Raw genomic sequence first — 21393 nt, 5'->3', positions numbered from 1 at the left:
GGTCGTTTCAGTTTCTTATCTTTGATAGACGTGTCTCAGAATCAGTGGGGTCGCTTCGTTTCGTGTGCAAAGACGGCGTAGGCAGGCTAGGCAATGATGACCTAGCGTGTTGGTCCACGTGCCAAGCCCTATAAAAAAGGGGTTGAGTAACTTCATTTCCACTTTTTTCGCTCACACGTTCACCGGAGTTCTCCACATTCTCCCTCGTTTGCTCGCTCTACCGTCTGGACCGCCGTCTCCGCCCGTCCTCCTATCTGAACCACCGTCTTCTGCTCGGGCACCACCGTACCCCTTTCAACTTAACTATGACAGGTATGATTTTCCACTGTGACCCACTGTTTTTCCTTGTTGTTTTCTGTCAAACGCATGCTATTTTTGTAGAAATGTGGTTAGGTTTAACTTAGGAACAGTGTAGTGGACTGTAGGTGTATATTAGGTGGTAGAAAATAGGGTTGGGATCATACTGTACCGGGCATAAATTTCATATGCCGGGCAATACTTGCATAGGCTGTATGAAGTTTATGCCCGGTCTCCATAGAATGCGCGCGTCACCGAGTTGAGCACGGTTAGTGTCCGTCGCCGCTACGCCCTTTCACTTGACCTGCGGAGGAAGGGTGGATTTGATACGACGTCGAATTCACTCTTTCTGTCTGCGTTTCAGGTGCTACCGGGCGCTTACGACCGAGGAGGGAAGATTCTGGGTCCTCCACCGAAGACGCGACAATCGCTCGTCTCCCTGTCGGGGATGGGAGTGTCCGAGATGGTACCGAACACGCCTCCTCTTCCGGGCAGGTCGACTTCTCATGGGTTGCGGACGAGCCCTTGGAGGAGGAATCAGACTTCTGTGACGAGGCCGTCATTGCTTACGCTATGGTCGAGACCATAAGCCGGGAGGATCCACCGAACTGGTATTGCTGCGCCCCCAAGGAAGAAGACCGCATTTGCCATCATTTCCCGGGGAAGCAGTTCACCATGTATGAATTTGCTTTCCGTGAGGCGGGGATTAGACTGCCCTTCAACTCCTTCCAGATGTCGGTTTTCAAGTGGCTCCGGCTGGCGCCGTCCCAACTACATCCTAATGCTCTCGCATTTATGCGGGCATTCGAGTTAGTTTGCCAGTTCCTCGGCATTGGTTGCACCCGGGCTCTCTTCTTCCACGTTTTCCATCTCCAGAGGTCCGGTTCCCGTGGTCGCCACAGTTGGGTTTCTTTCAAGCAGCCCGTGCGTCTGTTCAAGACGTACGAGGATTCTGTTCGCCATTTCAAAAACCGGTGGTACGTGGTGATGCCGATTACCCGGGCTGCCCTTCACTCTCTATACTACTATCAGCGGACACCCAATGGGGAGGAGACGCTGATGTCGAAGATACCGCTGAGGTGGCAGCGTGATCATTTCGATCTCTCCACGGCGCATTACCGAGTCAAGTATGCGATGCTCGGCGAGGAGGATAGGCTCGCGTACAAGAAGCTGGTCGATTACGTGCAGAGCTTCAGCTTGGGGTTCTGGGCGAATCGACAGGGCGTGCCCTACCTGGATGAGGCCGGGGAACTAATCACCGAGGCGCGTTATATCAATACGAAGGCTCTGCTCGAGTGTGATACCGAGGAGGAAGCTCTGGCGTTATTGAGTAGGCAGACTTTGTTTAGCTTTTTATTTCTGTTTATGACTTCGCTCGCTAATGTTGGTGTGTAATTTATTTGCAGGTGCCATGCCCAATGCTCGTGATCGGGTGCTGAAGCTAGCGAATCAGGTCGGCGCTCCTGACCGGGTGCCCAAGAAGAAGAAGAAAACTGTGGCCCGTCCCTTGGAGACTGCTGGCGATGCCGGGGCTAGTCCCTCGCAGGCGGCGAGCGTGATTCCTTCCTCTCCTCCTCGATCTAACCCGATCAACATTCCTGATAGCAGTCCGTCGCCAGCGGCTTCTCCCCTCCATAAACGGAAGCGTCCGGCTGGGGCCCTTACCAGGTCGTCTCCAGGAAGTTCGCATGGACCGGGCAGCTATCTTCTACCTCCCTGCTATGTGGAACGGTCGTTCTTCAAGGCCGAGGAGTCGATTGCTGTGCCTGCGCCTGAGGCCAAGGCTATTCTGGACCAGGATGTTGCTGCCCGGAGGAAAGATCTGGCCAGGGATATTGCTGCTGTCATCCGGGTGATGGAGACGGCCATGGTTTTGACCGACACTTCGGTCTCCACCGCCTCGCTGGAGGATGCCCTTTTGCAGGTTCGGACGGAGAAGGAAAGACTATCTCAAGATCTGTCGGACTACAAAGAAGAGCATCAGCTGCAGGAAGGGCTGAGCCAGAAGCTGGAGGAGGTGGAAAAGGAGAGGGACCAGTTGAAGGCTGCTAAGGCGAGCTTGGAAGAGCAGGTGGTCGACCATCAGAAGCTGACCGAGGACAACGCTTGCCTACGGGCTCAGGTTGAGTCTCTCGAGGGAAAGGTCCGTCCTCTGGCAGATGAGACCGAGGAGGAACACGCCCTTGGTTCGCGCGGTGAGCTGCTAGGGCATATTCGGACTCTCAACCAAGATCTCGTGGCCTGCTTCAAAGAGGGTTTCGACAATGCTGTCGAGCAGCTCGGGCTTCTGAACCCCGAGTTGGTGACAGTAGGGTCGGCCTATAACTGCTGCGTCCGGGACGGTGAGATTATCTGCCCGTTTGAAGCGGAGGAGGAGCTGGGGGGAGAAGAAGAAGAAGAGGATGAAGAGGTGCTCCGAGCGGAGTCTTAGTTTATTTGTTTTTCTTTGATTTTAGTTATCATGGCCTGCGTGCCTTATGTATTTGGCCTTCGGGCGTTGTAATATGGCCTTCGGGCGTACTTGGCTTCGGCCGCTCTTATCGTTTTTAATGCATGAATATTTACGTTATCATTCATTGTGCTCGTTTGTGTTTGATACTTGTTTGTATGAATTCGTACTCTGCTCGACTTTGATAATCTCCTCGGTTTAGGGAACCGACGAAGTGTCGGGCTTTGTGCCCGTGGGTATCGAGGCCCGGGTCCGTTGTTCGAACCCTGGTCCCGAGGCTTGGGCCCTCCCATCGCGAGCTGGGTGCCCTGCCAGTCCTGGTACTTCGACGTTGAGTCTTGGTCAAGATCCCAACCGTCGGGGAGGGTTGTGTTTGTCATGTGACCCCGGATCGTTCCCGGGTCTCGTGGTTCCTCCCTGGGGTTTTGGGGACGAAGAGCGTGGTCGTACCTGCCACGTCTCCCCGTGGTGTATTTAGCTGTAATATTGTCTAAGTTTTTCTGCGTTCCATGGTCGAGCGAGTTGTTCTCCTTGTAGGTTTTCCAGGTAATAGGCCCCGTTGCTCGTTTTGTCGCGGACGCGGTAAGGGCCTTCCCAGTTGGCCGCCAGTTTGCCCTCTCTCGGGTTTTTCTGGTTTCTTCTGAGGACCAGGGTGCCGACCTGGAACTCTCTTTTTATGACTTTCGCGTCATGGCGTAGTGCTATTTTTTGTTTGAGGGTTGTTTCCCTGAGAGCTGCTTCGGAACGTATCTCCTCGACTAGGTCGAGCTCGGCTCTAAGGGTTTCATCGTTCATTTCCTCGTCTAGGGGCTCCTCCGTCCTCCTCGTTGGCGCCCGTATCTCCACCGGGATGACTGCCTCGGTGCCGTAAGTTAGTCGGAACGGGGTTTCCCCGGTGGTAGAATGTGGAGTCGTGCGGTAGGCCCATAGCACGCTATGTAGCTCCTCGACCCATGCCCTCTTTGCCTCACCGAGTCTGCGTTTGAGGCCACGTAAGATTACCCTATTGGCCGCCTCTGCTTGCCCGTTCGTCTGCGGATGCTCGACAGACGTGAAATGCTGTGTGGTGCCCAGGCTGGCGATGAAGTCCTGGAATCCTCCGTCCGTGAATTGTGTCCCGTTGTCTGTGACAAGTGCCTGGGGTATACCGAACCGAGCGAGGATGTTGCGTTTGAAGAACCGGAGAATGTTCTGCGCGGTTATTTTAGCCAGTGCCTCCGCCTCGATCCATTTGGTGAAGTAATCCACCCCGACGATGAGGTATTTGTTCTGATATGATCCGGTGACGAAGGGTCCGAGGATGTCCATGCCCCACCACGCGAAGGGCCATGGGGAAGACAGTGATTTGAGGTCGTTCGGGGGTGCGAGGTGCATGTCGGCATGTCGTTGGCATTTGTCACATCTTTTGACGTGCTCTTTCGAATCGTTTTGCATGGTCGGCCAGTAGTAGCCTGCTCGAAGGGCTTTTCGTGCGAGCGATCGTCCGCCGAGGTGTTGAGCGTTAATTCCCCGGTGTATCTCTCCAAGTATGTCGGGGACTTTCTCTTCCTCGACGCATTTGAGTAGTGGGATGGAGAATCCTCTCCGGTAGAGTTTGCCTTCGAGGAGTACGTACGAGCATGCGCGTCGTTTGACAGTGGTCGCCTCTTTCGGGTCAGCCGGGAGTTCGTCTCGTGTGAGGTAATTGTAGATGGGTGTCATCCAACAGCGGGCATCTCCAATAGCGTTGACCTCGAGTGGAGGCGGTAGTTTGTCGATGCTGGGCCGAGGGAGAATTTCTTGGATTACTGATTTATTCCCACCCTTTTTCCTCGTGCTGGCTAGTTTCGAGAGAACGTCTGCCCGTGTGTTGTGCTCGCGGGGTATGTGTTGAACTTCCCATTTTTCAAATCTATCAAGTTTTTCTTTGACGAGGGACAAGTACTCGAGGAGGTTGTCGTTCTTGGTTTGGTATTCTCCTCGCACTTGTGAGGCCACGAGCTGGGAGTCGGTGGATATTTTTACCTCTTTTGCTCCCAGGTCCTCGGCTAACCTCAGGCCTGCGAGGAAGGCTTCGTATTCGGCTTGGTTGTTTGATGTTGGGAACGCTAGCGCCAATGATACCTCTATCAGGATCCCTTCCTCATTTTCGAGGATGATCCCGGCCCCGCTGCCTGATGTGCTAGAGGCGCCATCGACGAAGATCGTCCATTTGTGGGCGCTTTCTGCTGGAGTCGGGCAGTGGGTCATCTCCGCGACGAAGTCGGCCAGTGCCTGAGCTTTCAAGGCTTTCCTACTTTCGTATTGTATGTCGAATTCGGAGAGTTCTAGTGACCACTTGAGCATCCTCCCGGCCATATCAGGGCGCCCGAGCAGCTGTTTGATTGGCTGGTCGGTCCTCACCTTTATCGTGTGTGCGAGGAAGTAATATCGTAGTCTCCTCGCTGTGTTGATGAGGGCCAGGGCGACCTTTTCGATTTGCTGATATCGGAGCTCGGGACCTTGGAGTGCTTTACTCGTAAAATAGATGGGCTTTTGTCCTTCGTCGGTTTCTCTTATTAGAACGGCGCTGACGGCCTCGGTTGCCACGGATAGGTATAAGTATAGGGTTTCCTTTTCTGATGGCCGTGATAAGACCGGGGGTTGGGACAGAACCTTCTTTAGATGGAGTAGCGCTTGCTCACATTCATCGGTCCAGTCGAAGGTAGCCTCTTTGCGAAGGAGTCTGAAGAATGGCAATGCGTGCTGGGCGGACTTGGCGATGAAACGGGAGAGTGAGGCGAGCACTCCATTGAGTGACTGGATCGATTTTTTGGTTTTCGGGGTCGGAAATTCCGAGAATGCCCGGCATTTGTCGGGGTTGGCCTCGATCCCTCTTTCGGTGAGATAGAAACCGAGGAACTTGCCTGCCCGGACTCCGAACGTGCATTTTTCGGGGTTGAACCTCATTTTACACTGTCTCGCCTGCTCGAATACCTTCGCAAGGTGTCGAGCATGGGTTATCTCCTCGTGTGATTTGACGATCATGTCGTCCATGTACACTTCGAGCATGTCCCCTATTTCGTCCTTGAAGACTTTGTTCATCATGCGTTGGTATGTAGCGCCAGCGTTCTTGAGCCCGAACGGCATCACGTTGTAATAGTAATTGCCCGTTGGGGTCATGAACGCTGTGTGTTTCTTGTCTGCGGGCGACATAGGGATCTGGTTGTATCCACTATATGCGTCCATGAAGGACAAGAGTTTAAAACCTGCAGAGTTGTCAACGAGCAAGTCTATATTAGGGAGGGGGAAAGCATCTTTCGGGCAAGCCCTATTAAGATCAGTATAATCAACACACATACGCCATTTTCCATTATTTTTCTTAACGAGGACTACATTAGAGAGCCAGGTTGTGTACTGGGCTTCAGAAATAAAATTTGCCTCTAAGAGGTCTTTTACAGCCCGCTCGGCAGCCTCTGCCTTTTCGGGCGATTGCTTGCGTCTACGCTGTGCTATGGGCTTGGCTGCCCGGTCTAAAGCTAGCTTATGACACGCGATCTCGGGGTCCAGCCCGGGCATTTCTGCGGCATTCCACGCGAAGAGGTCGGAGTTCTCTTTGAGGCATGCTACTAGCTCTTCTCTTGTTTCCTCGGGTAGTCCCTTACCTATCTTCACCGTCCTTTCCGGATCGTCCCCAAGAGGAATGAGTTCGAACTCCCCGTCGGGGATTGGTCGGACCGGGTGTTCGAGAGAGCGTTCCTTGGGGAACCTCCCCTCTTCGGTCTTGTCCAGCCCGATGCGACAGTCGAGGTCGATGGCGTTGACTCCTCGGGCAGGATCCTCGGTCTTGAGTTTTTTGTTGTCGCAGTTGCTCTTCGTGCTGACTACGGCCTGTCCTTTTACTGCGGCGTCGTAGCATCGCCGGGCTGCTTCGATGTCACCATGGATGGTGACCACACGTCCCAATTTGGTGTAGTATTTCATCTTCAGGTGGACGGTGGATGGGACCGCGGTGAGTTCGGCCAGTGTCGGGCGTCCAAAGATGCAATTGTAGAGAGACGGACAGTCTACGACCAGGAATTGGATTTTGACTTCCCTGGCCGTTTCTTGTTCGCCGAAGGTGACGAGGAGCTCAACATATCCCCACGGTCTGGTTGTTGCTCCGTTGAATCCTTGGAGATCTGATCCGACGTAGGGGGCTAAGTTGGTCTTGTCTAGCTTCAGAGTCTTGAAGAGGTGGACGTACATGATATCCACTGAGCTGCCTTGGTCGACCAGGATGCGTCGTACGTCGAATTGGGCCATCTTTGCCCTTATCAATAGTGGGATGCCCGAGTTCGGGGATCCGCCCGGGAGTTCCTCCAGGAAGAAGGATATTGGGTTGGATTTTCCCCGGTATTTTGTCAATGTCGCTTTCTGCTCGGGGGCAGTCAGTAGGAGTTCGTCGAACTTACGTTTGACGGAGAGGGCCGCGGATTCCCCGTTAGTTCCTCCTCCTGATATCACCAGTGTGGCAGGGAAGTTTTCCCAGGGGCTGAGTGCAGTGATCTTGTCCTCGGGCAATGGTTCGGGGAGGAAGAAATCTTCCGGTCGTGACACGCAGAGGGCCACTTGATAGGGAGAGTTGTCAGGGGGTGTGTCTTCCCGGGGTCTCTTCTTCTCTGGCTCGTCGTGTCTGGGAGCTTCGTTCTTCCTCGTATACTGCTTCAGGTGCCCCTCTTGGATTAAAATTTCTATCGCATCCTTCAGGTGGACGCAGTCTTCGGTCACGTGCCCGTGACTTCTGTGGAACCGGCAGTACTTTGATTTGTCGGTGTGGGGCTTTGGTGCAGACGGTTTTGGGAACCTGACCCTGCCCTGCTTAAATTCAGAGTTGATACATTCTGCGAGGATGCGCTCCCGAGGAGCTGTCAGTAAGGTGTACTCGCTATATCTGCCCGCGGGGCCTCTTCCTTCCCGGAGCTCGCGAGGTCTTTCTTCTCTTCGTTTGTCTCCGTTGCGACGGGAAATGCTCGTGTCCTCGCGTTTTGAGTGCTCGGTTTCCCCAGCGTTACGTCCGCTGCGGGCATTGTGTGCCACCTGCTTTTCCTCGTATCTGATGTAGGCCTGGGCTTTATGCAGGAGCTCGTTTAAGGTGCGGGGAGGCTCGATCCCTACGGCTCTGCTAAGTTCACTGCCGGGCAAGAGACCTCTCTCGAGGAGATACTTCTTCATGTGCTCGGTGGTATCTACCTCGACAGCTTCCTGGTTGAATCGCTCGATGTATGAGCGCAGTGTTTCATTCTTCTTCTGCACTATGGCTTCAAGGGTCGCCTCAGTCTTGGGGTGACGACGGGAAGCTGTAAAGTGCCTGGTGAACATGGACCTCATGACTCTCCATGACGTAATGGACTCAGGGGCCAAGCTTTTGTACCAAGCCATGGCCCCTTTCCTGAGGGTCGTTGAGAACAGTCGGCATTTGAGGTGCCCGGTTATATCATTGCGGTAGTCGAGCATCGCGTTGACGTTGTCGACGTGATCGTCGGGATCTGTAGTCCCGTCGTACACAGCTAGATTTGGTGGTTTCTCCATGCCTTTGGGGAGCGGGGCTTCCATTATTGCCCGAGATAGGGGGCAATGCAAATCTTCCTCGTCGCTCCTTAAGGGAGACAGTTCGTTGTTGTCGGGGCTGTGTCCGCGCCTTGGTGATGTTCCCGCTCGACCACCGTCACGACGGGCGCGTGCCCTGCTGACGTGGGGTTCTGGAGAGCGACGTCCCCGCTTCTTCGTTGGCTCCGAACGTTGTTGTATCCTACTCACCGGCTGGGGCCGGGCTTCTTGTCGTTCGGCTTCGAGGGCCATGATTCGTTCGTGCTGCTGGTGGAGCATAGAACCGGCCTGATTGAGGGCATTCACCATGGCAATCATTACGGCGTCTCCTTCAACGGGAACGGGAATGGGATGAAATGTCTCTGCCCCTAAATTGTGGGCGTGAGAGGCATCCCCGTTGTTTTGGGGCTCTGGAGACGGGGTGGATGGATGACCGTCCCGAGCGCCCGTTTCATGGGATGGCGGGCCGTCGTCCATATTGTAGTTGTCGAGGGGACGGCTGTGATCGCTATGTTGTTCTCCGGCCATGTTGGAAGGACAGAAATAAATGAGCTTTTGATCCTCGTTTGATGAAGATGGGGATAGCTAGTTCCCACAGACGGCGCCACTGATCTTACCTGATCAGGAGGGCCTTCCAAGGTCTTGGTGAATGGGCCGGAGAATGAAATGAGAGGGGGGTGTACCTGCAAGGTGCTCCAATGCTTAAGTCAGAAAAGGTACAGAATGAGGTTATCAGAGTGTGAGTTAGAATACCTGCCCCTTTGCCATGAAAGGGGTATTTATATTGAGCCCCCAGCGCTGGACCAAGGCTCCTAATGGGCTGGATTAGCTAGGCCCAAGGAGGAGCTGCCAGGGGACGCGTAAGAAGCGTTAAGACCTAGACCAAGGTCTGCCCCCTGGTCCAACTGCCCCTATCCCTAAGGAGACAATATAGGGGAGTTGGGTGACGTGGTGAGTGAGATGCCGTTATGGCTCTGCCCGACACAACTTAGGTGTCCGCGACGTGGGTTGACGATGAGTGGATGGAGATCATATGAGGAGGACCCGCTCGTTGTCCGACACGTATTTAAGGGGCCGGGGAGACGTTCGTCGGGCGGACGGTCGTTCACCTGACGTGTCCTCGTGGTCGTTTGGACACGGTCGTTTGGACACGGTCGTTTGGACGTGGGCTTGGCGAGCATTGGGCCGTGCCGTGCCTAGTGTCATGGCCCACTCCAGAACAGATATTATTAAGAATATTTTGTCTAAGTCAATTCTGCATAGTTGAATTGGAAAATGGGCTCTTGCCCTAACTGAATATTTCTTAACATATGTGCCCTTAAAGGCAATGAAAAGGTTGGTGGTCACTGACTTCATCGTAGATCATGCAATAGTTGAGGCACCTCAAAATTATTTGGATCCAGAACCTTGGAAGTTATACTCCGATGGCTCCAGTCATAAAAATGGAACTGGCATTGGAATTTTAATAATCTCCCATATTAATATTCTGACGAAGTTCAAATGCAAAATTGATGGCTCTTGCTCAAATAATGAGGCCGAATACGAGGCTTTGATAGTTGGCCTTAAAATATTGCTAGACTTGGGGGAAAAGGAGTTGAAGTAAGAGGATACTCTAAATTTGTGGTTAAACAAATAACAAAGGAGTACATATGTATAAAGGAAAACTTAATCATGTACTTTGTTATAGTAAATCGACTAAATAAGTGCTTCGATTTTTTTTACATTCAACATGTCCCTCGACTAGAAAATCAAGAGGAAAATGAGCTGGCGCAAATTGCCTCGGGGTACAAAGTGGCAAAGGAAAAGTTAGAATATTTGAGGAAGAGTAAATTCGACAAGGTTATCTCCTTCGAATTTGTCGATGATGAGGTTAGGGTCAGCAGATCCTGAAAACTTTAAGATCTTTGACATTGACAATTTGACTAATACTGATTGGCAAAGACCAAAAGTCGAATATTTAGAGAATATAATAGGATGAACTGATTGAAAGTTATATTACAAATCTATAAGCTACGTTATCATAGGGAACAAATTGTTTTAAGAGACACTTGAAAATATTTTGAAATAAGGCATATTTAGCATAATCGAATGTCCATAATAGAGCTTGTGGTATCCATCAAGTCAGACACAAAATGAGATGGTTGTCGTCTTGGCAAGGCGTCTATTGTCCTATGATATTAAAAGATTGTATTGAGTTCGCCGAGGGATTTCAAGAGTGTCACATACGTGCAAGCATTCAACATGTTCCTGCAAGCGAATTACATGTGATTGTGAAACCATGGCCCTTCAGAGGTTGGGCTTTGGATTTGATTGGCGAAATTCGACCATCATCATCAAAACGTCAGAAGTACATCTTAGTCGGTATTAATTATTTTACTAAATGGATAAAAGCAGTTCCTTTAGTCAACACTGACCAAGAAGCAATAATAGATGTCATCCAAAGGCATATTATTTATAGATTTGGAATACCTGAGACCATTATAACATATCAAGGATTGATGTTCACTGGTCAAAATATGCAAGATTTTTCCTATGAGATGAGGATTAAGTTATTAACATTTACGCCTTATTATACCCAAGCAAATGGCCAGGTCGAGGCGTCCAATAAAGCCATCATTAGCCTGATTAAGAAGCATGTGGAGAAGAGGCCAAGGAATTGGCATAAAACCTTGGACCAAGTTTTATGGGCATTTCAAATGTCTCCTGAAGAGGCAAAGATTGCTACCCCTTTTTGATTGACCTATGGGCATGAAGTCATTTTACCTTTCAAGATATATTTACAATCGACCATGATTCAGAGGCAAAACGAAATTACATTTGATCATTTTTGGAATATGATGTTAGATCAGTTGGTCTATTTAGATGAGGAGAGGTTAGTTGCATTGGATGTCTTGATAAGACGAAAAGAGTGAGTAGCTAAGGCTTATAATAAAAAGGTTTAGATTAAAAGATTTTTGACATGAGATTATGTGTGGAAAGTTATTTTGCCTATGGAACAAAGGGATATGGCTTTGGGAAAATGGTCCCCTAATTGGAATGGTCCGTTTCGAATTAGCATATGATTTTCGAATCCTGAGAGTAAATGGTAAATATTTGAAAAGATATAACTTATGCTATAGGAGATTCAAATTTTAACAGAAAAAAAAAAATGAAACACCAAAATGGAATCCATAAAATGCCAAAATGGCAAAGTCATTACAAAACATTGGAAATACCAAAGTCAAAATACAAGTTAAATGGAAAATTTAGACTTGAAATATTCAAGCTTGGTCTTCGAAAAGTTGAGCCTTATGGTCAGACGGTCATGGGCTTCTTTTAAAGAATTGAGTTCAAGTCCTAGGACAAAAGCATCTCCAACATGTTCGACACTCTTGGTGGTTTCTTAATGGATGATTTCTCGGGTGGGCATCATGCAAGCTCAGCTTTTTGCCTTTACAGATTATCAATCTCTTTGGTCAATTCAAAAATTCGGGCTTGACGATCTGCAATTTGTGCATCAAGTAAAGCTTTTTTGTCCAAGTATTCTTGAACCTAGTTCTCAAGCATGTCGACCTCTTTTTCGAAAGCACCACTTTTGTTTCCTGGATTCAGTTATTATAGGTCTTCTTGAGGTTGATGTCTCGGCAGACCTGATTGAAGTAAGCTTCGAACTCGAACAAAAACTCGACCATGGAATCTGGGACCATCGGTCTGTTAAGTCAACCAATAGCTTTTGAATATTAACTCCAAGTTGAGTGTATTTTTTAATGGAATTAAGAAAACCAGTATCGAAAATATTGGATTTCAGTTGTTGCATTAAGAGGTTCACCAATCCTTCACCCGCGTCAGCCAACGAAGCATCATAAGAGTGAGAAGATCTTGAGACAGTCAATAGCCTTAAGAGTTTTTGGAGTCTTCTTAAAGCTTTAGTAGGGTTATTTCTTTTAATGGCCAAAATTTCCTCTTGGCTCAGCGAAGTGTTGGACGACGAGTCGTGAATGGTAGGTTGGGCTTGATTTTCTTCGACGGTGGTAGGTTGATCTTTATCTTATGTTAGAATGGTCTCAGCATTTGGAGTAGTTTGCTCCTCTTCCATGTTTTCAGGGTTCTTGGTTTTTAAATCATCTTGAGTTAAGTTGTCGTTAACATAATCCATGGTGTCGGCCAATTCTTATTTTTTTACGAGAAAGTTGGTCGACATCAGCCTCTGCTTCAGGATTTGGTTTGGTATAAATACTTGCACTTTAACCAGTTGGTTTGTTATCTGGATGGGCAGACGAGAGGCTAGAATCAATGAAATCTGACTAATGGATGTGAGAAAAACTTTTAGAAGGAGTAGAGTGGGGGATACCTATTGGTTTGTCCACCACATTCTCGTCCGACTTTGGTGGTTCCTGAAAAATATAGAGGAATGGTTAGTTGAACTTAGAATCAAGAGATAAAGTGTGTGCATTGTGTAGAGCAATACCTTGAGAGTTTCTTGTTCTTTGATTGGAAGATCTTTGGGCTCATCCTGTACCCGGTCATCAGGAATAGACAAGTTTTTATTTCCTTTTCCTTTATTAGAGGGACCGACAATCAAAGTCATTATTTCTTTTTGGGGAATGGTTTTTTGAGTTGTGCCTTTTTTTCTTGCTGATGGTTGGTTTGGAAGGAGTCTTGGGCTTAGGTCTCGAGAAGATCATATTTTGTTCGCTATCTTCTGAGCTTTCGACTTCAGCTAAAGTATCGGTTGGTTTTGGAGTAGCTTGATGAAAGAGATTGGTTAGTTTTGTCGAGTCATCGAAGCCATCGAAAGAGGAATCAAATGCATACCTGTGTTGAGGTAATATTTTTGGATTTCTTCTTTTTATTGGTTTTGGGTTTGTCGGAGAGTCAGGATTACGTTTTTTATTCTGAACAAAAAGGCAGTGTTAGAATCATTTTGAATATTAGCTATATGTAAAGAAGGAAAATATTTTCCTTTTTATTTTGTGGTTCTTATTCTTTCTTAGCTTTACCAGCATCAGAACAGCCTTCGACATTTGTGTCACCCTTTGCTTCAGTTTCATCTATAATGAAACTGTGTGAGAAGTCGAAGGTATTAATTAAAAGATTTTGAATAAATGAATATATACTTGTTTTCTTCTCTGAATTCTCTTGTAAGTTGGAAAAGGCGGTCGACAACCTCTTGCATAAGTTTTGTTCAGAGAAGTGGCCTTGGAAGTAGTTTGTTCACCAGTTGTTGAATTCCACTATAAAAAAGAAGGATGGCTGGAAGTGGAAAGTAGGCAATTCGAGGACTTGTTGACAAGTGAACACCATAAAATCTTTATATTCATGAGTAGTAAGATTTTTTCCTGACCAGCAAATGTCATTCTCCCAAGAATAGAGCGAGTTTGACAGCATTTGGCTAAAACCAAATTGTCTATCCACTAGATTGGGATGATAGCCAATAAAGCCAAAGCAATAATTTACAGTTTCAATATGAATGGAAATGAGCGTCAGAGTTAAGAAGGCTTCCCAAACGAAATTCGATATTGCAGCAGCGAATGGAGTTACGCAAGGAAACCTATTTCAAAACCAGGTTGGGCCTATGCATCTATCCATGAAGGGAGCCATGGTCGAAACAAACATTTTTTATTCAAGGAATAGGTTGATGTATTTCATAAAATTTATTTGTAAAGGGTTATCATAGGGGGTAAATAAGGCAAGTCTAGTGCCTTTGATACTTCTGCAATCGGTTTCTTCCAGCAAAGCTTTTGATTGAGTTACATGCAACTTAGTTTCAAATGTAGCACTTAACCGGAGTTTTAAAAGCCACAAAGGGCTGGAGAGAAGATACGACTTATTGGTTTCAGCAAGGTGTTTCAATTTATAAGAAGCATTTCCAATTTATTAATATAGATTGGATAAAAGTAGCTTGGCCAGAGAAATCTTTCGACCCTCGTGAAGTTGGATTGTTAGAGGGACATATTTTTTAGCTATTTGTAAGGAGCCTGAACAGAAAAAATAATAGGAGAGCCAAAGGGTCAAAAAGGTGATATGCTATTGGTTGGAGACCTCTTCGGTTTTCTTATCATGATCGCCAATAATTTAATTTTTGAAGTTAAAGCGTTCGAAGATGAACTCATGGTTGGTTTATATGGTGGGGCTGAAAGTTTCTCTGATACGATTAAGTCCCATGATGGATGTTACATCGAACAATGTTAGTGTGATCATTCCACAATGAAATTGGAATGTATTGGTCGAACTCTCCCAAAAGAAGATCAATGTGAGTAGCATGGATGGGTTATACCTAGGGTCAGTTCTAGAGATTTGAACCACATAAAAAATACCTAGGTTTTCCAATTGTTGTCTTTTGCCCTGGACTTTGTTGAGACAAACAATATACTCTTTGTTTTGAGCAGGAGGAGCAGATCTGAAGACACATGTGGGTGCTTCCATGAAAGATAAATCGAGGGAGCATTCTTTGAACTCATAGGGTATGGTTACCAGGTAACCTAGGAAGAAGTTATTCACCTTCCCAGGTTGTGAGTTAGCCATCAGAAATGATCCTAAGAATGCTAAAAGTTTACCAGCAGGTGTAAGAGGGATGAGTACCTATTTTTGCCAGATGGAGATTTTTTATTTAGCCATTGGCGGTTCAGGTATGAAATATATTCCTTCATCACCTTCTAATGGCAGAATCATGAATGCCATAGGGTTTTTCCCAGTATCGAGTTTGGACAATGAAGTAGTTGCTGCCATTGTTGAGTTTGAAAGCTAGCTGCGAAAAAGTGTTTTTTGTGTGTCAAATGCTAGAGCAGGAGTGAAGAAGATGAAGAGAGAATGTGAAGCAAGTATTTATATATTCATTTTCTTTTCAATGACGTACACTTGGCAGACGCGTGTTGATATGAACTGCTCCGTGTCTTGAGTAGTGGGAGAGTTGATGGAAGTGGAGAAGTTAGTGAAAACGTGTAAATCCATCATCTCCTAGAAAATATGAGTAATGATGAATTTTATGAGAAGATCTTATGAAAAATGACAACTTTTATTAAAGAGGAAATGATGACACTGACGTCAGCGAAAGAATTTGAACAATGTCGAAAATACTTTCAAAAATGTCACCTTTCTTTTTTATTCAAAATTGAAACATGGAATTTTGGGGGGCAATTTGTTACCTCAGATTTTTGACACATGCATTTATTATAAAATGTGATAAGTTTCATGTGTAAATGGGTTTATGGCTAAAAAACAAAGTGATCAGTTACAACCATGGGGATCTCGACTAATTTGGTTTGTCGAGAAAGTAGTATTATCTTTGGTCGAATAGTAATCAGTAAGAGACAAAGGAGTTATTGGTTTTCAGACTTAGTGAAATTTAGAGTTTCCAAAACATTTTTCCAAGCGGTTGAATGAGGTGTAAGTGGATAAAATCAGACAGTTACTTGAAGATACGTGGGAGTCTGTCAAATACAAAGGTTGCATGGAGACGAAGACGTGGCATGTTTTGCTTAGTCGACCGTTATATACGGTTAACTTAGGACTAATATATAAGTGAGTGTATACTTATGTTTTTAAAGGTCCACAGTTGTACAAAAATTATGTAAAACTCAAAGTATCTGTGTATTTGTGAGAAAAGAGTCAATAACGTATGTATATATGTTCCATATTTTACAAATCAAAGTTTTTATCTTCACTTATTTAATGTATTAAACTTTTTTCAATTACCTTTCATTTTCTTTTATCTTTATTTTCAATCATTGCAATTATCTTTTTGTTTCTTTTATATTTCGATTTCAATATAAAAAACATGTTTCAAACCGTTGATTTTCACACAATATGTCCTGGGATCTTTTCGAGTTTAATCCCGTGAATGAAATCAAACTTATTTTGTTTACCAAATTTACCAGTAAGCAGTGGGTCGGAAGGCGGACCTTTGTGAGTCAAATTGTAGAATTTTTTGACCTGGTTGTTAATTACTTTATTTTACACGATGTGGAGCGTTCCAAGTTGAAAATTCAATCTAGTGTTTATCTAGGGTAGGAAAGAGTCATGTAGGAAGGATCATTTATATTCAATGACTTGTGAAATGTGGCTTGTGAGTTAGAAGGCATACCTTCGTGAGTCAGATTGTGGAAATTTTTGAACATATTTGTTTGTTATTCCAATTTACACGATGTGGACTATTCATAATTGAAATTTTGATATGGTGTTCGTCCAGGGTAAATAAGAGTCATGCAGGAAGGACCGTTTCTAGTGGATGATTTGTGAATTATGGTTTATGAGTCGGATTGTGGGAATTTTTGAACCTGTTTTTTAGTTACTCAATTTCACATGGTATGGATGGTTCGTAGTTGAAATTTTGATTTGGTCTTTGTGTAGGGTAGGAAATAGTCATGTAGGAAGGACCCTTTCTAGTGGATGCCTTGTGAATTATGGTCCGTGAGTCGAAAGGCAGACGGAAGGCGAACCTATGTGAGTTAGATCGTGGGAACTTTTTAAACTGTTTGTTAGTTACTCAATTTTACACGGTGTGGACGGTTCGTAGTTGAAAATTTGATCTCGTGTTTGTGTAGGGGTAGAAAAGAGTCATGTAGGAAGGACCATTTCTAGTGGATGACATGTGAATTGTGGTTCGCGAATCGAAAGGCAAACCTTCGTGAGTTGAATTATGGAAAAAATTTAACATGTTTGTCAATTACTCTATTTTAAACGGTATGCAGGGGTCTTAATTGAAAATCCGACCAGGTGTTCGTCCAGGGTATGAAAGAGTCATGCAGGAATGACCTTGAGTCGGATTGTGGAAATTTTTTAACTTGTTTATTAATTACTCCATTTTACAAGTTGTTGATGATTCCTAGTTGAAAATTCGATCTGGTGTTCGTCTAGGGTAAGAAAAGTCATGGAGGAAAGACCTTTTCTAGTGGCTAACTTGTGAATTGTGGCTTATGCGTAGGAAGGCGGACCTTCGTGTGTCGGATTGTGGAAATTTTTTAACTTGATTGTCAGTTACTCCATTTTACACACTGTGAATAGTTCGTAGTGAATGACTTGTGGAAATTTAATTTAATTTATTAATAACTTATAATGTATTAATTTAATTTAAACTTAATGATTTGAAATGTATTAATTTAATTTAATCTAAATGACAATTACTTTGAAAAGTATTAATTTAATTCAATCTAAATGACAACTAATCTAGAATGTAAGTATATTATTAATAAATAATTTTATATTAAATAAACAAATAAAAAAATAAATACATAAATATTTATTATTTAAGTATAAATAAAGTTATACACTTTTTATAATAAATATACTAATTTTATTTTCTTTTATAAAATTTTTTTAAAAAAATTATTAAATAATTGATATATCTAATTTATATATTTTTCAAATACATTATTTATTTAATAAAATTAAAAACTAAAATCTTAGGGACTATTTTATAGTACTCCTCGATAAAATGTACTTACATTCTAGAACATTCTCCATAAAATGTGAATTGAGATCGTTAGAGATTAAACGTTTTTGGCTTCGAAATACACAACCAAAATAAACATGAATGATAATTTTCGATATGTCTCCTCGATAAATTCAATTAATAGGCTAAGTTATGATTTGACCATACACTAATACACTATGTCCTCATGCTACAGTATTAATTGACCCGTAAATGTCTTTTCTTTGTGCATAACGTCTTAACACTATTAATCTGAGAGAATTATACTCAGCTTGAATAAAATATTTTAATGAAAAAAATAATTTTTTTTGAGAAAATTTAAGAGGATTGGATTAAAATTTATTATTTTGATAAAAAATATAAAAAATTATTAAAATAATATAAATTTATCAAATATTTTATTCAAGTTAAATTTAAAGAATTTAAAAATAATATCAAAAAGTAAAGAATTTAAAATTATTTTTTCAATCTATATAATATAAATATTAAATTATTTATTATTAATTTTTTAAATTTTGCAAGAATAGTTGAATGTTTTATCCAAATAATCTAGTTTTAAAAAAAAATCTCAAAATAACTTATTTTTCAGATAATTTTCTAAATTATACTTTATAAAAAAAACTTGTTAAGGTATTGACGTCCGATCAATCAGTGAGTGCACCCTAATTTAAAGAGGAGACGTCAATTTGATTGCCTCTTGGACCTTGGACTTGGTGTTACCATTTTAATTGGCACTTATGTGTAATGTTATAGTATTGGTGTCAATTGGCTTGACACCCGTGTATGTTGTATTTGTTTTAGTATAAATAGAGGTGTTTATTACTATTTCAACACCACACCTCTTTTCATAATCTTTCTTTCTTATTATCAATAACCCTATCATGATCATGAAAATAAACGGGCATGTAATTTATTCCGCAACGAAGCCTCATATGAAAATACTTTTTTGGAACCTCCAAAGTTTCGAACATCTTGAAAGGAGTTTGAAAAGTTGGTTAGAGGGAGAGATTAATGATGGAGAAAAATTACAAGTATCGAGAGACTTGTCTCTTACATCTCAATTGTAGATGACAACAATGATGTGCAGCGAATGTGGGTGCGAGTTAGAGATGACAATGATGTTAGGATATGATGTTTGCATCATATGATATTGTTTTGATTGTTGTCATCTCTTAGATATGTTATGGTATTATGTCTTTAAGTCTTGTATTTGTTGGAAATTATTGTTGTTTTTTAGTGTGTTTAAGGTGGGTGATTTTGTTGTTAACATTATTGTAACAAGAAGTTATTAATATATCAAAATCTACGGTTACAAAAAATGAAAGGAAAAACTAAATTATGATGCAAGGATTGCTCCGACGTTGGGACAATTTTTCCGATTGTTTCTGGACTGACTACATATACTACATAATCTTATTAGTTTATCAGTCGTATCCATTTCTGTTATAATACGCGTGTTATTTGGACGATCTTTTTCTTTCTTCGCATCTCATCATTGTGTCAAACTATATCCCCTTGATATGGAGGCCAATATTCCTCCACAGGTAGCACTGCGAAGCTCTCGTTGTAGACATTCATAATAATAATTTTTCTTTCTTCGCATCTCACTACGAATTTTGTACTTCATTCATGTACTAAATATATAAAGATCATGTATCATTTCTCTAGGGATCATGTTGAAAAAAAGGATGTTATTTTGAATACGTGGATACGAAAAATCAGCTTGCTGATATCTTTACGAAATTACTAGTCTCTGAATCTTTTCACAAGATTCGTAGGGAATTGGCAATAATGGATTCTTCATGCTTTAAATAGATTTGATTTTCTATTTCGTTTTATTTTCTATTTGTATTATTTTGTACACTAACATTTTCTTGTAGCAGGTTTACTTTAACCAACCCTATTGGTATGTTTCTATAAATGTTCTTTGGTATATCATTGTTTGTATTTTGTTCTTATATATTCATTTGTTTATTTTTTACATTTCTTATTTCATTCATTCATTCATGATTTATTGTATGGGTGTTCATTTGTGTTTTGTCGTGTAGTTGTATGTTTAATTGAGTATTTGTTGCATTTAGAATGTTTATCTTCGTATTTTGAATTCGATTTTTGATGTTGTATATTCTACTTAGCTATGTTTACCTCATTTGTTTCTCTGGAACATCGTTTGCGCTACTGGTTATTTTGTCTTTAGGCTCATTAGCACTCATCTCTTTTTAATCTTGTCAAAGGGGGAAAGTTGTAATGTGAGTCTATATTTGTTTTATGCGTTATGTGTTGATGTGTATTGTGCAATGTTTTCAGGGGGAGCACATAAGAAATTGAAGGAGAGCTTTGATCACGTTTTTCTTTTGCTTAAAGTCGACCCAATTCCAAGTGAAAGCTTGCCAAGCATAAAAAAGGGGAAGATTGGATTTGCATGTCTCTGATATATCAAGGGGATACCTCTATATGGTTTTGTTGCTTGTCTTTTAGGTATTATTTTGGTTTTAGTCTTATATCACTGAGTCACCTCTTCAATTGCACATTATTGGACCGAGTTTTGAATTTGTATTTTAGCATGCATAATTCAAATTGTTTGTGTTTGAATGTGAACATTATGCTTCAAGTTAATTAGTCGAGTTTTGGGAACAAGAATAATATTTGAGATTGGTTCAAGTCATGTCATAAGTAGAATCTCAAATTAACTTGAAGAACTTCAAAATTCAAGATTTTAGGTGTCTGATTCAAATCACACATCCTATGAGTTTAATCAAATCAAACAGAGGGAAAATAGGAATTGGTGTGAGTTTGTGAGTCGAATCACAGTTTACACATGATTCGAATCACAGTTTACACATAATTTAAATCATACAACTCAGTGACTCGAATCACAAGTTACACATGAGTCAAATTATGAAACTCAAGTTAATCCATGTCTTATTTGCGTCGAATCATAACATGCATGAGTCGAATCATAGTATACACTTGACTCAAATTGCATGGATTCAAATCTTGTCTTTGAAGATTCGTGATTGTTAGGGAGATTCATTTTTTTATTTTTTATTTCTTTGAAGATTTGGTTAAGATTTCATAAGCTTGTAAGATTATATGGTGTCGTGACTGGTTATGGCAATTTAACTAAAAAAGAAGGAGGTTCTTCTCGCCAGGTTAACCTTGGTAGTGATGTGTGGAAGCCTACAGACATGGTAGGACTTCTTCTCAAACTTCAGACAGGTCAACGCTCAAGATACCACGAAATTGTGTGGAAATTGCCGCAGATAGAGACTTATGAGCATGTTGTTGGGGATAGAAGATTCAAGAAGTAGATTGGAGTAAATATTTCATATAGAGTTCAATTTGTGGAGTTGTGTACAAGTCAAATATCTAGAAAGAAGAAATTTACATTTCATCATTTTAACTTTTGATATTGTGATTGTACAAACTCTTGTAGTTTTGTCACAAACATAATTGGAAGACCAACAAATTTTCAATGGACAACCATTGGAGAGTGGATTAACACAAAGTAAGGATGAACGTGTCAAACCACTATAAATCCTGATGTACTCTCTCTCGCATTTAATTTCATAGTTGATCGCATGATTAAATTGTTCTTTATTTATTTATAGAATTGCATCCCATTAGGATTTTCTTTTGGTAATGATTAATTGTAAAAGTGTAGGTTTTGTTAGAATTTTAAATGTAATCT

At 42.9% G+C, this 21393-nt stretch overlaps 2 protein-coding genes across 2 annotated transcripts; one reads left to right on the top strand and one right to left on the bottom strand.

Annotated features, from left to right (window-relative positions):
* The first annotated feature begins 305 nt into the window (after nucleotides 1–305).
* Nucleotides 306–2800, top strand: LOC127080147 (uncharacterized). The gene is made up of 4 exons (XM_051020478.1): nucleotides 306–312; nucleotides 662–1627; nucleotides 1704–2639; nucleotides 2754–2800. Exons 1-4 carry the CDS (start codon nucleotides 306–308, stop codon nucleotides 2798–2800), a joined length of 1956 nt encoding a protein of 651 aa, XP_050876435.1.
* Nucleotides 2801–3220: 420 nt separating this feature from the next.
* LOC127080146 (uncharacterized) lies at nucleotides 3221–8821 on the bottom strand. The gene is made up of 2 exons (XM_051020477.1): nucleotides 4850–8821; nucleotides 3221–3883 (listed from the first exon to the last, which is right to left on the bottom strand). Exons 1-2 carry the CDS (start codon nucleotides 8819–8821, stop codon nucleotides 3221–3223), a joined length of 4635 nt encoding a protein of 1544 aa, XP_050876434.1.
* Nucleotides 8822–21393: the final 12572 nt, after the last annotated feature.

Source organism: Lathyrus oleraceus, chromosome 5 (genome assembly GCF_024323335.1).
Source record: "Lathyrus oleraceus cultivar Zhongwan6 chromosome 5, CAAS_Psat_ZW6_1.0, whole genome shotgun sequence".
In the NCBI taxonomy this organism is placed as follows: domain Eukaryota; kingdom Viridiplantae; phylum Streptophyta; class Magnoliopsida; order Fabales; family Fabaceae; genus Lathyrus; species Lathyrus oleraceus.
This window is presented reverse-complemented; position numbering and strand designations above follow the sequence as displayed.

Excerpts from the sequence above, each read along its gene's own strand:
- LOC127080147 (XM_051020478.1), top strand. Across the intron at positions 1,628-1,703 it reads GGAAGCTCTGGCGTTATTGA|GTGCCATGCCCAATGCTCGT; the intron begins GTAGGCAGACTT and ends ATTTATTTGCAG. Across the intron at positions 2,640-2,753 it reads TAACTGCTGCGTCCGGGACG|TTATCATGGCCTGCGTGCCT; the intron begins GTGAGATTATCT and ends CTTTGATTTTAG.
- LOC127080146 (XM_051020477.1), bottom strand. The coding sequence starts at position 8,821 with ATGGCCGGAGAACAACATAGCGATCACAGCCGTCCCCTCGACAACTAC. Across the intron at positions 3,884-4,849 it reads AGGAAGGGATCCTGATAGAG|GCACTTGTCACAGACAACGG; the intron begins GTATCATTGGCG and ends GGTATACCCCAG.